General features: G+C 35.0%; 1 protein-coding gene across 1 annotated transcript; it reads left to right on the top strand.

Moving 5' to 3' along the window:
• Window positions 1-7,902: 7,902 nt before the first annotated feature.
• On the top strand, window positions 7,903-15,375 carry LOC145127149 (valyl-tRNA synthetase / valine-tRNA ligase-like protein). The gene is made up of 5 exons (XM_079062397.1): window positions 7,903-8,111; window positions 9,872-9,897; window positions 14,853-15,112; window positions 15,198-15,249; window positions 15,326-15,375. The coding sequence occupies exons 1-5, from the start codon at window positions 7,903-7,905 to the stop codon at window positions 15,373-15,375; spliced, it is 597 nt and encodes a 198-aa protein (XP_078918523.1).
• The last annotated feature ends 460 nt before the right edge of the window (window positions 15,376-15,835 follow it).

The raw sequence follows: 15,835 nt of genomic DNA, 5'->3' as shown, positions 1-15,835 counted from the left end.
CTTGTAACAAAGTAAATGTAATTGACTTTTGGTGATTAAATAATAAAGTATTATTTATAAGTTTGGCTACTACCTTTTGTCAATTGTTTATTATTGTGTTTCATTTTTGCATGTTTTACTTCCTGAATAATGAGATTATTCAAACTCCACAGTCGCTCGTACTCTTGGAAGTAAGTAGTGAATTAAGACTGTCATGAATTGGATTGCAGATTGTCTAAGGATAGACATGGCAATAGAATTGCTGCAATGTTCATGAGTACTCAGAAATTGAGATTTGAGTATTGGATAAACCCTCGCTTAGAGTATCACTTCATGGAATTCATCACGAGTAATACTGAGACGATAATATCTTATAATCTTGAAACGAAGATATATGAGTTGTAATTTACAAAGTCGGTAATGCATTGGTGATACGAAACCGCATCAGTAACTTGGTGTTATAAAACGTATTGTCATGTATAATTTGATGAGTAAAAGATACAAGCATATGAGTCAACGTTTATTCGTTCCTTTTGCCCTAACAGGAAAAGCGATATCTGTGGGCCCCTCGATGATTTGGTGTTGACTTATGTGCTGGGCCCAGCCAGGACTAAATTGATGTGTTCAATTAGAAGTCCTACATCATCACAAATCAGGAATCGGGAAACATAGATTCTGGACAAACAGATTGATTACATTCCATGTCTTTTGTCTGGGGATATCAAGCAGAACGAAGGGTTATATGATCACTTATCTTAGGACACGTAACTGACTGGGTCAGAGTTCGGCAGCAGCTTTTGGAAGCTACAATTTGCTGGTCAAATTTAGAAGGCATACTAGCAATTATAGTTACAGACTTATCCAAGTGGGAGACTGTTGGATTAGGTGCCTAAGCCCATAACTATAATTGGTATGTACTTGAATTGATAGCAGCACAGTCCTTTTGGGTTGCCCTCAACCTAGCAACTGGACAAGGAAATTATGAAAGGAGAGATATTAATTTATAAGATTAATAAATTAATATATATATATAAATGATTTATTAATATGTTAATGGATTAATATATTAATTAGAAATCATTATGTTTAATTAATTGTTAGCCAGAAATTAATCAGAATTGATTTTGGGGTTAAAAGAATTAATTATAAGGTGCAGGGACTAGTTTGCAATTATCTAATAGTTGAGTGGAAGGCTCTAGAACCCCCTTGGAAGAGGGTGGACGAAATCTTTAGGGGAAACCCTAATAATTTCGTCCATAGGGGCTTGGATAAGGCCCTTGGGTTTGCTTAGGCCCTAAGCAAAGGATAACTAGGGTTTCCCTTAAACCCTAGATCCCTCAGCTATATAAGGAGCCTCCTGGTTCATGTTTTTGGTCACTCTTTCTTTTGAAGAAACCCTAAGGCCGAGATTTTGCATACTCCCTCTCCTCTCTCTCTCTTCTACTTTCCTTCTTGCTAGTTTGGGTGTGACTCCATTAGAGGCATTACACTTGTGGTGCTAAAGCTTCCAAGAAGATCAAGATCAAGATCAAGGGAATATCAATTGTTTGCTATAACAATTGAAAGGTATGTAAACCCTAAACCCTAGTTTACTATTTTCGATAATAGCCTCTCTCCTCTAGGGTTCTTGTATTGCAATTCAAAGTTGTATGTTCAATAGTTAAAACATAGATCCAAAGTAGGTTGCATGTGAACTTAGGAATTGTTTTTCTAGTTTATTTGTTTTACCTAAAACCCTTTAATGTTGTCACTCTGATGTTTGTTTTATTTGACATAAATTGATGAGGGAAAGCAATGTTGTCACCCCGATGTTTGCCTTATTTGACATAAATTGAGGAGGAAAGCAATGTTGTCACCTTATTGGTTGTCTTGTTTGACATAAATTATTGAGGAAAAACAATGTTGTCACCCCTAATAAAAATCCTTAGGCTAGGTCCCTTGTGATAGTTGTTTTAGGGACGTATAGTGAGGATAATGGGAATTGGTAATTAGGGTTATTTTTGGTTGATGAAATTAATAAATTTATTGTTGATTGAGAACTTAATAAGTTTATTATTTATTGTGGGTTGAAAACCCTATATGCTCACCAGGCTTCCAAGCCTGACCCACTCAGCTTTTTATGTTACAGGTAGTGGACCCCGAGCATAATCGGATGATGATGAGTGATTTATGGATTATAGGCCAGTAGTTGTAAATAACTGTTGTAAGGCTTATAATGTCTTGTTTATGCTTTTGATCTGTATCGGAACATGACATCCCGAGGTTTTGATATAAAAGGAAATTATATATTTCTTAAAGAAAGGTTTTGATAAATTTTTATCATGTTTTGTTTTGGGAACAAATTCCGCAACATCTTTTAAAAAGATTTCTCTGATTTTATTTTAAAAAGCATAAACGAAATCGGTCTTTTCTGGCCGTGAAATTGGGGATGTCACAACACTTCTGAAATCCAACAACCCAAGCGGCCCTTCAAACCGGATTCCCCGTACCGCAAGTGGTTAAAAAGATATTATAACGACACTTATATAACTCATAATAATAGCCCAAATATTTGTTATAAGGTCCTAATAACATTACTATATTTAAACATAATCTATACTTAAGGTAAGGTAGGCGTATCTCACTTACAACGGGTTTTTCTCAAAATCGGGCTCCGCTGAAGCAGATTTCTGAGCCGAAAGCTCTTCATTTCGGAGCCGTCGGGCGCTCTGGGGCTTCCTCCTCGTGCTAGGGAGGTTCCCTAGGCTTTGGGGGGGGGGGGGGTGGGGAGTATTAGAGAGTGTATAGAGTGAAGAAAGAATGGGAGAGGTGTGAGAAATAGAGAGGGTTTGCGTCTCTATTTATAAGCTGGCTGGAGGCCTCTAACGTCGTGAGTTTTTTATTGCTCACGTCATGAGCTTGCTTAGGCACCAAGGCAAAGCCTGGTGCTGACACGCGGCATCAGACACAACAGGTAAAACAATTAATCTTTAAAAATTCATAACTTTCGCATACGAGCTCCGTTTTCAACGTTCTTTATATCCACGCATAGGTAATGACAAGATCTACAACTTTCCTTTTGACTCCATCGGTTAATTCTCGTCTGATTTTAAATTTAACAGTATGAGGAGATTATATTGTTAAACGACTGCGTAAAATTCATAACTTCTACATACGGACTCCGTTTTCGTTTGTCTTTTTATCGTTGAGTTCCTATTAATGAGATCTTCAATTCTCATTTGGGTTGCGTTGGCCCAAAACCGCTTGATCTAAAATTCAAATTCCGGGTTGTGCACTGCTATGCCAAATCTTATAAAAATCATAACTTCCTCATACGAAGTCAGATTTGGGCGTTCTTTTTATGCACACTCTCGATTTAATGTATACTATGACTTTTGTTTAGATTGCTAAAGCTAAAAAGTCCTCTATCGTAATTTCACTATTTACGTCACACAGCGTCATGCCGGTTTTGTCGCGAAACTTCGACAGGTCATAACTTCTTCGTTATAACTCGAATTTCAGCGTTCTTTATATGTCTGGAATCCATGTCACGACCACTACCACTTTATGTATATATCGGGTTTATCTAACACTTAAATTTTGACACTTATTTTTATCCTTTATTTATTATACCTTTATAAATAAGTATAAAACACATAAATTCACACAATTCACATAATACACAAATAATTCATCTTTTTTACTTCAAAATAAGTTACAATGGTTGACCCTGAATATTACATCACCATACTAATGCTTAGCCCAGAAACACGGGCGTTACAATTCTCTCCACCTTAGGATGATTCCGTCCCGGAATCATGCATCAACAAACAGATGCGTATAGCGTCTCATCATGTCACTCTCTGTTTCCCAGGTGAGATTCGACCCATTCGTATGTTTCCAACGGACAACCACTAAGTCGACCATATTGCGTTGTAACTTCTTAGTCTTACGGTCAACGATTGCCTCGGACTCTTCGATTAGTCTCTTATTCTCATCCATTCTTTACTCTGAAATTGGAATTATGTCGGGAACTTCTCCCATGAACTTTCTCAAATAACACACATGGAAAGTGTTATGAATACCATCCAGTTCTTCCGGTAATTCGAGCTTGTAAGCTTGGTTCCCAATCTTCTGAAGAACTTTGAACGATCCAATAAACCTTGGACTCAACTTTCCTAGTTTCCCAAATATTATAAGTCCCTTCCACAATGACACTTTAAGTAAAATGAATCTCCACCTTTAAATGTCATCGGTCGTCTTTTCTTGTCAGCATAACTCTTTTGACGATCCTGAGCTGCTAACATTCTTTCCCTAATCACTTTAATCTTTTCAGCAGTCTGATGGACTATCTCAGGGCTCATAAACTGCTTCTCCACAGCCTCAAGCCAACAAGACGGGGTACGACACTTTTGTCCGTACAAAGCTTGATAAGGTGACATCTTGATGCTCGAGTGGAAACTGTTATTGTAGGAAAACTCTACCAGATGTAAGTGCTCATCCAAGTTTCCTTGGAATTCTAGGGTACATGCTCTCAGCATATCTTCCAGTGTTTGAATCATTCTTTCGCTCTGACCATCAGTCTGCGGATGGTAAGTTGTACTCAAACACAACTTCGTACCCAATTCCTCTTGGAGACTCCTCCAAAACCTTGACGTGAAACGACTATCACGATCTGATACAATCGTTAGAGGAACACCGTGAAGTCTTACTACCTCCTTCACGTAAGCATTTGCGAGCTTATCCATAGACCATCTCTCATTGGCTGCTATGAAGTGTGCACTCTTTGTGAAACGATCCACGACCACCCAAATCATGTCGTGACCGCTCTTCGCCCTGGGCAGTTTAGTCACAAAATCCATGGTGATGTCTTCCCATTTACGCATGGGTACAAGTAAAGGTTCTAAACTCCCATACGGTTTCTGATGTTGTGCCTTAACTCTCGCACAGGTTACACACTCAGCCACATACTTTGCAACATCGAGCTTCATCGTCGGCCACCAATAGTAGGGTTTTAGGTCCCTATACAATTTAGTGCTACCGGGATGAATTGAGTACATGGTCTTGTGAGCTTCTTCCATCAGAAGATCTCTTATTCCCCCCGTCTTAGGTACCCAAATTCTATCTTGGAATACCTTCAGTCCTTGACTGTTTGTACCGAACACTAACGTTTTGCCCAAACGTTCTTCCTTTCGGTCATTTTTCTCTAAAGCTTATCCCTGAGCTTTCTTTATGCTTTCCACAATTTTCGAGACAACTTCTATTCTCAACACTCATGGCCTTTTTCTTTCAAGGTTGACTTTTCGACTTAGAGCATCAGCGAAAATATTGGCTTTACCAGGGTGGTAAAGTATCTCACAGTCGTAGTCCTTGAGTAACTCTAGCCAGCGTCGTTGTCTCATATTCAGTTCCTTCTGATTAAAGAGATACTGGAGACTCTTATGATCAGTGAAAAGTTTGCACTTCTTGCCATAAAGATAGTGTCTCCATATCTTTAGGGAGAATACTACCGCTGCCAACTCCAAATCATGAGTGGGGTAGTTCTTTTCATGCTCCTTCAATTGTCGAGATGCGTATGCTATCACTTTTTCTCTTTGAGCTAGAACAGATCCTAACCCGACTCCCGACGCATCGCTATACACTGCGAAGTCTTCAACTCCATCGGGTAGAGAAAGAGTTGGAGCTTCACATAACTTCTTCTTTAACTTCTCAAATGCTTCTTCGTGCTTTTCACTCCATGTATATGTAGCTCCTTTGTGGGTTAAAGCTGTCAATGGAGCCGCTACCGAAGAAAAGCCTTGGATATGAGCTGTTGGTATCTTTATGTCCGGGGATCCATTCTGAAGATTATGGCAAAGAGTTTTGAAGATCAGAAGCAATAAATTTTACATCATTCCGATTTGACACAAAGGGGGAGATTGTTAAAGTCATTATTGTATTGTGTCAAAGTAGTTGTTTTCAGAATTTTGTCTAGTTCCGATTCAGAAATGGGATTGTCTATTTCCGGAATCATTAGGTTTTATGTCTATAAATAGCGTATTGTAGTTGTCTTTTTCTGCAGTCTTTCCTAGCAATGAAAGAATAGTTCCGATCTTGTAAACGAATTGTTCTAATGCTAAGTGAATGAAGATCCAACTCTTTTCAATCATTAGCATTCCAAGGATTTGATTCATTTCATACTTCATTTTATAATATTGAATCTATCGGTCTTTTTAACTCTAACAGTGACGGTGGTTAATGACGGTTTGTATGTCACCGGTAGTGTGTTGAATGCAGTGACCCTCTCTCGTTCTGTCTTTTTTCTCGCTTAGTGGTAAAATCTGACGATTAGTGTCCGACGACGGTGGAAGGTTGCCAACAGTTGGTTAACGGTGGTGGGTTTCTTGTTGTTTTGAATTTTTGTGTAAAATTTTAAACGTAGAATGTTCTCAAAACTGAAAAAGTGAACAGATCATAGCATCACATGCATTGGTTAATTGTCTTATTGTTTGCATCACATTATTCAATGTTTTGAAAGAATATATTTTGTATGGATTGGTTAGAATTATCAAAATATGTTTTAAAAATAAATAATATAAAATCTGCTATCAAACATATAATGATTGTGGGGGTAATGCTAGGAAAAAATGGGTATAAATAGTAGTACCTAAATTTTAAAGGGAAATTGAGTAATCTAACCATTCTTTTGGGTGTATTTTAAAAATATAATCTTTTTTTTAAATGACCACTTGGTCCGGAATACGACATTCTGGAACATATTTCAGAGTCATTTGTCCAAACCATCGATAAGTTTGCATTGTAAAGAAGTTGAGTTCCACAATAGACGTTCTCTTTCGTATTAGAAGTGTTCCTTGTCGTACGTGTCTCTTGCTTTCTAAGTTCGTTAGTACATCTAGATCGTCAGGTGTCATAATAAACTAAAATTCTTACTATAACTTGTGGCATGCTTAACAAGAAAACTAAATGTCATCACAAGGTAAAAAATACACATAATTTCACAAAAAATGTATCAGAATCTTCAAATCTTGTTCCCATATAATTCAACTATCATCAAATATTCATTTCAACAAATGCCTCGATGATCAGTCGGTCATCTGAGGGTTGACTTGTATCTCTGCTCTTACAGCCACTTCGCGTTCAAAGTGCTGAGTAGCTTCCTCACAAGACAACAATTGTTGCATTAACATTGTCAATTTAGCCATGTTTTCTTCTTTTATATGTTCCGGAACCTTCTCTTTATACCCTTTAACACTCATTTCCTTGTTCAAACTATCCTTTTGCCTGGTCAAATTCAAACATGGAAGACACATAATTTCCTAATATATGTTGTTGACTTGACAATTTAACAGAATTAGAAAGTTAACATGAGGTGTCGATTAATTTGCTTACTTTTGTAACTCTGTCAACTTTGCATTAAGTTTTTCACGTTCTTTTTTGACATCAATCGCTCCTTGAAGCTTTAGATAAACAGAAAGTGATTGGTTTACAACTGATACTGCATATCCAGCTGGAGCATGTCCAAAAAATTGTATTCGGCAAAATTAATTAGTAGCTCAAAGCTATAATTTTTTTGGAAAAAATACAATTTTTTCTTAGGTAATTTGTTGAAATGAACCATTCTTTTTATTACAACATTGCACTTGAAAAAATATATCCAATTGTAGCAATGACATTAAACTCACTACTATAACTGGGTAGATTTTTCAAAATATAATGTAATATTAAGTAAAACGCCTTAATAAGAGTTAAGTTGAAAGTACAATTCCGTAATACACAAATTATGAAAATACAAGGCTACTTTTTGAACTTATGACTATATGTTAGCACAAAGAACATGACTTTGCTTTAATTATTCGACTGTTTTTTTAGAATTCAAACAAGATATTAATAATTATTGTATAGGTTTATTTACATCCCATGATTCGTGATGCACATGGGAGAAAAATGTCAAAATCTTTGGGCAATGTGGTGGATCCTATTGAAGTCATATGTGGAATTACCTTAGAGGGCCTTCACAAGAGACTTGGGGAGGGTAATTTGGACCCTAATAAATTAAAGGTTGCCATAGAGGGGCAAAAAAGGATTTTCCTAATGGTATTCCAGAATGTGGGGCAGATGCCCTTCGATTTGCCCTTGTCTCATACACTGCCCAGGTACAAAAAGACCAAAATACCCTTATCATCTATCTTGAATTAAATAATTAATAAGATATATATATATATATATATATATATATGTTATGAATTAAGCGTAATTAATGTAACTATAAATCAAACCAAACTAGTAAACTTTGATAAGAACTTTAATTGAGAAGAAAGAATATTTAGAGAGAATATGAAAGTTATATCTCTTATAACTTTTGGTGTGTTTCATTCTTTACAATGGAGGAGTATTTATACTACAAATTTTACTAACATATAATTGTAACTAGTTAAAAATGTTGACAAATTTGCCATGCACCAATTATTATGTCATCCACCAATTATTTACAACACCACCAATTATTTACAACACCACCAATTATTTACAACACTCCCCCTTGGATGACATCATTTTAGCATTCAACTTTGACGTACTGCCTCATTAAAAACCTTGTTAAAGAAAATCCAGTGGAAAAAAAACTTTAGCGAAGGGAAAAAGAGTGCAGTGTATAGTTGACTCCCCCTTATTTAGACATCCGTCACATTATGTTCTATGCATATGTCGCATTCCGATGCCATGGACATGTTTCCTGAAGATTGCAGTAGGAAGTGCCTTCGTAAAAAGGTCTGCTGCATTGTTACTGGATTGAACATATTTGATTTCAACTTGATGGTTCTTTATAAGCTCTTGAGTGTACTAAAAAAACTTTGGAGGTATATGTTTTGTCCTGTCGCTCTTGATATATCCCTCTTTCATTTGAGTGACACATGCTGAGTTATCTTCATAAATTAAAGTTGGACATATATCCTTTTCAAGTCCACATGAAGTTAAAACTAGTTGTGTCATCGATCTTAATCATGTACATTCTCTACTAGCTTCATTTAGTGCAATTACTTCAGCATGATTTGAGGATGTGGCAACAAGTGTTTGCTTTTGAGAACGCCAGGAAATTGCAGTACCTCTATTTATGAATACATATCCAGTTTGAGATCTAGCTTTATGAGGATCAGACAAATAACCTGCATCTGCATAACCAATCAAGCCTTGTTTTGAATTGTTAGGGTAAAATAACCCTAAATCACTAGTTCCTCGAAGGTATCGAAAAATATTTTTGATTCCATTCCAATGTCTTTTTGTTGGGGCTGAACTAAATCTTGCTAGCAAGTTTACAGCGAAAGAAATGTCAGGTCTAGTACAATTGGTAAGATATATAAGAGCTCCAATTCCATTTAGATATGCTACTTATGAACCAAGGACTTCTTCATTTTCTTCGCATGGACGAAATGGATCCTTGTCAATATTTAATGATCTAACAACCATTGGAGTGCTTAAAGGATTTGCATTTTCCATATTGAAACGTTTCAAGACTCTTTCTGTGTAATTTGATTGATGCACAAGTATTCCGTTAGGCATATGCTCAATCTGTAAACCAAGACAATATTTGGTTTTTCCAAGATCTTTCATTTCAAATTCTTTCTTTAAAAGTTCAATCACTTCAAGGATTTCTTTATTCGTTCCAATGATGTTTAGATCATCAACATAGACTGCTATGATCACATATCCAGATGTTGTTTTCTTAATAAATACACATGGACAAATAGTGTTATTTTTATAACCTTTACTTGTCAAATAATCGCTTAAACGATTGTACCACATGCGCCCAGATTGTTTTAACCCATACAAAGATCTTTGTAAATTTATAGAATACATTTCTTTGGGTTTTGCACTTAACGCTTCAGGCATTTTAAATCCTTCAGGGATTTTCATATAGATATCACTATCAAGTGATCCATACAAGTAAGCTGTAACAATATCCATAAGACGCATCTCTAAATTTTTAGATACTGCCAAGCTGATTAAATATCTGAAAGTGGTTGCATCCATTACCGGTGAATAAGTTTCTTCATAATCAATTCCAGGTCTTTGAGAGAAACCTTGAGCAATAAGCCTGGCCTTGTATCTTACAATTTCGTCTTTCTCATTTCTTTTTCGTACGAAGATCCATCTATATCCTAATGGTTTCACAACTTCAGGTGTGAGGATAATGTTCCCAAAAACCTTTCTCTTGTTAAGAGAATTTAATTCAACTTGCATAGCTTCCTTCCATTTAGCCCAATCATTTCTTCTTTGACATTCAATGACAGATTGTGGTTCGGGATCATTATTCATAATATCACATGCAACTGAATAAGAAAATATTGCACCTATATTGTCAGTTTCATTTTGGTCACATATTCTATTTGTCTGACCATAATTTAATGCATCATCCTCCTTTCCTGGGGGAATTTGAATAATTCGTGTTTCTCCAGGAACACTTTCATCGTGATCTAGTGCATTTTCTGCTCCTCTTCTTTTTCGTGGGTTCTTATCCTTAGAACCAAATGGCCTTCCACGCTTCAGGCTGTTTTAGACTCTTAAGTGACTTTATCATCAGATTGTCCATGTGGAATTTCAATTCGAGCTGGAACATTGACAGCCGGTATATATGATTTAGTCACCCTTTTGTGTCAGTAAATGCATCAGGTAATTGATTTGCCATTTCTTGGAAATGCATTATCTTTTGAACTTCCATGTCACATTGCTTTGTGCGAGGGCCAAGATATGATAAAGTAGGCTCATGCCATGACACATCCTTTTCCAGAATCTTCTTTTCTCCACCTAATGATGGGAAATTTGCCTCATCAAATTGACAATCTGCTAGGCGTGCTGTGAAAACATCACCTGTTAATGGTTCAAGATATCTTATAATAGAGACTGACTCATAACCAACATATATTCCCAACCTTCTTTGAGGACCCATTTTTGTCCGTTGAGGTGGTGCAATAGGGACATATACTGCACACCCAAAAATTCTCAAATGGGATATATTTGGCTCTTGACCGAAAGCAAGTTGTAGTGGAGAATATACATGATATGAACTTGGTCTTATGCGTATCAATGATCCAGCATGTAAGATTGCATGGCCCCAAACAGAAACATGAAGTTTGGTCCTCATTATAAATGGTCTAGCTATTAGCTGGAGACATTTAATCAGTGATTCAGCTAAATCATTTTGTGTGTGTACATGAGCAATTGGATGCTCAACAACAATTCCTATAGACATACAATAGTCATTAAATGCTTGTGAAGTAAATTCACCAGCATTGTCAAGTCTCACTCTTTTGATAGTATAATCAGGGAAATGTGCCCTTAATTTAATAATTTGGGCAAGAAACTTTGCAAATGCCATATTACGAGTTGATAATAGGCAAACATGAGACCATTTGCTGGATGCATCTATTAAGACCATAAAGTATCTAAATGGTCCAGATGGTGGGTGAATCGGTCCACATATATCACCTTGAATTCTTTCTAGAAATCTAGGTGACTCCCTTTCAACTTTCATTGGAGAATGTTTTATAATTAACTTTCCAAGGGAACAAGATGCACATGGTTTTATGCTATTGGATTGAGGAAACTTTTGGTCCTTCAATGGATGCCCGTGTGTATTCTCAATTATCCTTCGCATCATTGTTAATCCTGGGTGGCCCAACCTATCATGCCATAGACTGAATGTCCCAGGATCACAATGTTTTCCTTCTACTACCATATTTGATTCAATCATATGTATATATGTATAATGCAGACCAGAATCAAGTGTTGGTAGTTTTTCAAGCACATGGTTTTTGTCTATAATATACATATATTTCTTATTTTCAATGGTCACAGTTTTTGTGTCATAACCTTTGAAATATATGTCATTGAAACTTAATAAGTTTCTATTAGATTTTGGAGAAAATAAGGCATTTTCTATACAAAAGCTTGTACCATTTGGTAATATAAAATGGGCTTTCCCGGTTCCCTCTATCAAGTCTGCAGGACCTGATATTGTATGTATGACTGTTTTTGTTGGTACTAATTCTGAAAAATATTTCTTTGATTTCAGAATAGTATGTGTACTACCACTATCTGCTATACAAAGATCTCCAATCTTTTGTGCTCCAGTTGGACTCATATTAAACTTCACATATAAAAGGAATAATAAATGAATAAACATAATCATAATTATTATTAAAAAGAAAGCTCATTTATTGTAGGAAAGACATTACATGAAAAACAAACGAAGGAAAAACAGTTTTACTAGAACAATAATAGATTTTTTTTAGTTTATGTCTTCCATGTCATTGCAGAAATCAGCAACATTTAGTGGAGTGAATTCAACATTATCAATGAGGTTTGCTTCTTTTCCTTTTCCTTTAATGGACTCTTGATAAAGTTGACAAAGATGTGCAGGTGTGCGACATGTCCTTGACCAATGGCCTGTGCTACCACATCTATAACATGAACCATCAGATTTTTGTGATGTCCTAGTTTCATGCCTTGCCACTTTGGCCTTATCTTGTGTGTGGACATTGTTTCTTTGTGAATATTGGTAATTATTTCTTTTCTGGCCACGACCACGATTATTACCTTGTCCACAACCAGAATTATGGTTCTGATTATGACTTTGGTTTCGATTAAAATAGCCACGGCCTCGCCCTCGACCACGACCTCGCCCTCGTCCACGTGTATTGTTTCGATGACAATCAATATTTGTAGCATTTGCTTCAGGAAGTGCTACTGATCCCGTTGGACGAGATTCATGGTTTTTCATTAAGAGTTCATTGTTTTGCTCTGCAACGAGCAGACATGCATTCAGTTCAGAATATCTTGTGAACTTTTGCATCCGATATTGTTGCATCAAAGTAATGTTTGTTGCATGAAATGTTGAGTAAGTTTTCTCCAACATATCTTCATCAGTAACCTCTTGTCCACAATACTTGAGTTGTGAACATATTCTGAACAAAGCTAAGTTGTATTCATTTACTTTCTTGAAGTCTTGAAACCTTAGTGTTCTCCATTCATCTCTAGCATTTGGAAGTATAACTTCCTTTTGATGATCAAATCTTTCTTTCAAAAGATTCCAGAGAATACTTGGATCAGTAACATCAAGATATTCAAATCTCAACATTTCATCAATATGCTTATGAAGGAAAACTTGTGCTTTTGCTTTGTCTTGTGCCAAGCAATTATTAAATTCATATATAGTATTTGAGATACCCATGGATTCAAGATGCATTTTTACATATATCATCCATGGCACATAGTTTTTCCCACTAACTTCAAGTGCTGCAAACTCGAGCTTTGCAATGTTGGACATAATGTAACTATAAATTTTAAACAAAATAAAAATTAAAATTAAAATCCATTTATTTCAATAAATATTACACAAAAAAGAAGCGGTAAAGCTAACATTGCATACAAGCCTAAAAGTAGATGAAATTCCATATTATCTTCGATGTTAAGGATTGGGATGAAAAGTAACATGACTATTATAGTCATGATTATCACAAAAGGATGAATCATCTTGAAGCTTGATTTCTTGAAATTGAATTATCTGATAGAAGAGAGAAATATTTGTTGTGAGTAAAGTAAGCAGGGTAAAGATGTTTATTTATGGTAAAAAAATATAGCCGTTGTTTTTGCTGTTTATAACCGTTGCATATATATTCCCGTTGTGTATATATGTATATGTATCTTATAAATCATATAATAAGACTTATAACTAATACATAACTTTACTAATTAGAAACATAAATAAATATTAGTAAATGTTTAAATAAAATTATGAAGAGTATCTAAAATATAAATAAACATTGACATGTATAAATAAATATAATTTAAATGTTAGTATGCACAAATAAAAGTTAGTAGCATAATATAAATGTTAGTATGCATAAATAAAAGTTAGTTGCATAATGTAAATGTTAGTTTGCATAAATAAAAATTAGTTGCATAATGTAAATGTTAGTTTGCATAAATAAAAATTAGTTGCATAATGTAAATGTTAGTATAAAAATTAGAATACATAAAGAAATGTTAGTATAAGAAATAAAAATTGTTAGTAGTCCATAATGTCCATAATGTATAAGTTTCATTAATTCATTAGTATTATTATTTTAATATGATTGAGGTTTTTATAATTAATAGTGTTTTTAATAAGTAATACATACATTGATTAAGATAGATGTGATTTTCCACTTGTTTAGTAACCTTGATTAGAGCTTTCGTGCTGATAACGTGTTATGAATTAAGCGTAATTAATGTAACTATGAATCAAACCAAACTAGTAAACTTTGATAAGAACTTTAATTGAGAAGAAAGAATATTTAGAGAGAATATGAAAGTTATATCTCTTATTACTTTTGGTGTGTTTCATTCTTTACAATGGAGGAGTATTTATACTACAAATTTTACTAACACATAATTGTAACTAGTTAGAAATGTTGACAAATTTGCCATGCACCAATTATTATGTCATCCACCAATTATTTACAACACCACCAATTATTTACAACAATATATATATATTTATATATATATATATATATATATATATATATATATATATATATATATATATATATATATATATATTCAAACTTGAGTTGTTTGTATTCAAACTAACATTATTCCTTATGCATAATTCCAGTCTGATAAAATCAATCTAGACATACAACGAGTGGTGGGATACAGACAATGGTGCAACAAACTATGGAATGCAGTACGTTTTGCAATGACAAAACTTGGTGACAATTGTACCCCTCCATCAAAAATAGACCCAAACAACATGCCCTTCAGTTGCCAATGGATTCTTTCGGTTCTAAACAAAGCCACATAAAAAACCATATCATCATTGGAATCCTATGAGTTCTCAGACGCATCAACTGCAGTATATTCATGGTGGCAGTTTCAGCTCTGTGATATCTTCATTGAAGTAATCAAACCTTACTTCTTTGGTGATGATGCATCAATGGCAGCTTCAAAGGCTCATGCACAAGATACTTTGTGGGTGTGTTTGGATACGGGGTTAAGATTGCTTCATCCGTTTATGCCTTTTGTTACTGAAGAACTGTGGCAACAACATCGTTCACTTAAGCATTGTGAAAGAGAGAAGTCTATTATGATTTCTGATTACCCTTCGGTTGTTGAGGTTAGATTTTTCACTTGTAGTTGAAGGTAAAATGTTAGTTAGTTATATATATATATATAACTGTTACTTTTCACTTTTTTTATAGTCATGGAGAAATGAAAAGGTGGAATATGAGATGGAGGTGGTTGAGTCTCCTTGTTCAATAATTGTAGATATAGTAAAAAATAATTTTTTTTTCAAAAAGGAATATTAATTTTTTATTTTTGGGGTCAGGCGAGTTGGCTTTGCAGTTTCTAGAAAGGAACAAACTACAGAGCTTCTGAGACGTCATGAAAAGGAGGTTTCAACCTTAGCCAACTTATCATCATTCACGGTATGTATGTATTTATCACATATGTGCAAAAGACGAAAATGCCCTTCCAAAAAACAGATGTGTCCTTTGTAATAATATCTCTGACATTTTGGGGTTAAAACTGTCTTTTCAGGTTCTGACTGAAAATGATGCTGCTCCAGCTGGATGTGCAGTATCAGTTGTAAACCAATCACTTTCTGTTTATCTAAAGCTTCAAGGAGCCATTGATGTCAAAAAAGAACGTCAAAAGCTCAATGCAAAGTTGACTGAACTACAAAAGTAAGCAAATTAATCGACACCTCATGTTAACTTTTTAGTTCTGTTAAGTTGTTCTTTCTGTATTAAGGCATCAACATATATTAGAAAATGATGTGTCTTCCATGTTTGACTTTGAGCAGGCAAAAGGATAGGTTGAACAAGGCGATGAGGGC

The sequence above is a fragment of the Lactuca virosa genome, chromosome 7 (assembly GCF_052849685.1).
Source record: "Lactuca virosa cultivar CGN04683 chromosome 7, Lactuca_virosa_CGN04683_v6, whole genome shotgun sequence".
Classification (NCBI taxonomy): Eukaryota; Viridiplantae; Streptophyta; class Magnoliopsida; order Asterales; family Asteraceae; genus Lactuca; species Lactuca virosa.
This window is presented reverse-complemented; position numbering and strand designations above follow the sequence as displayed.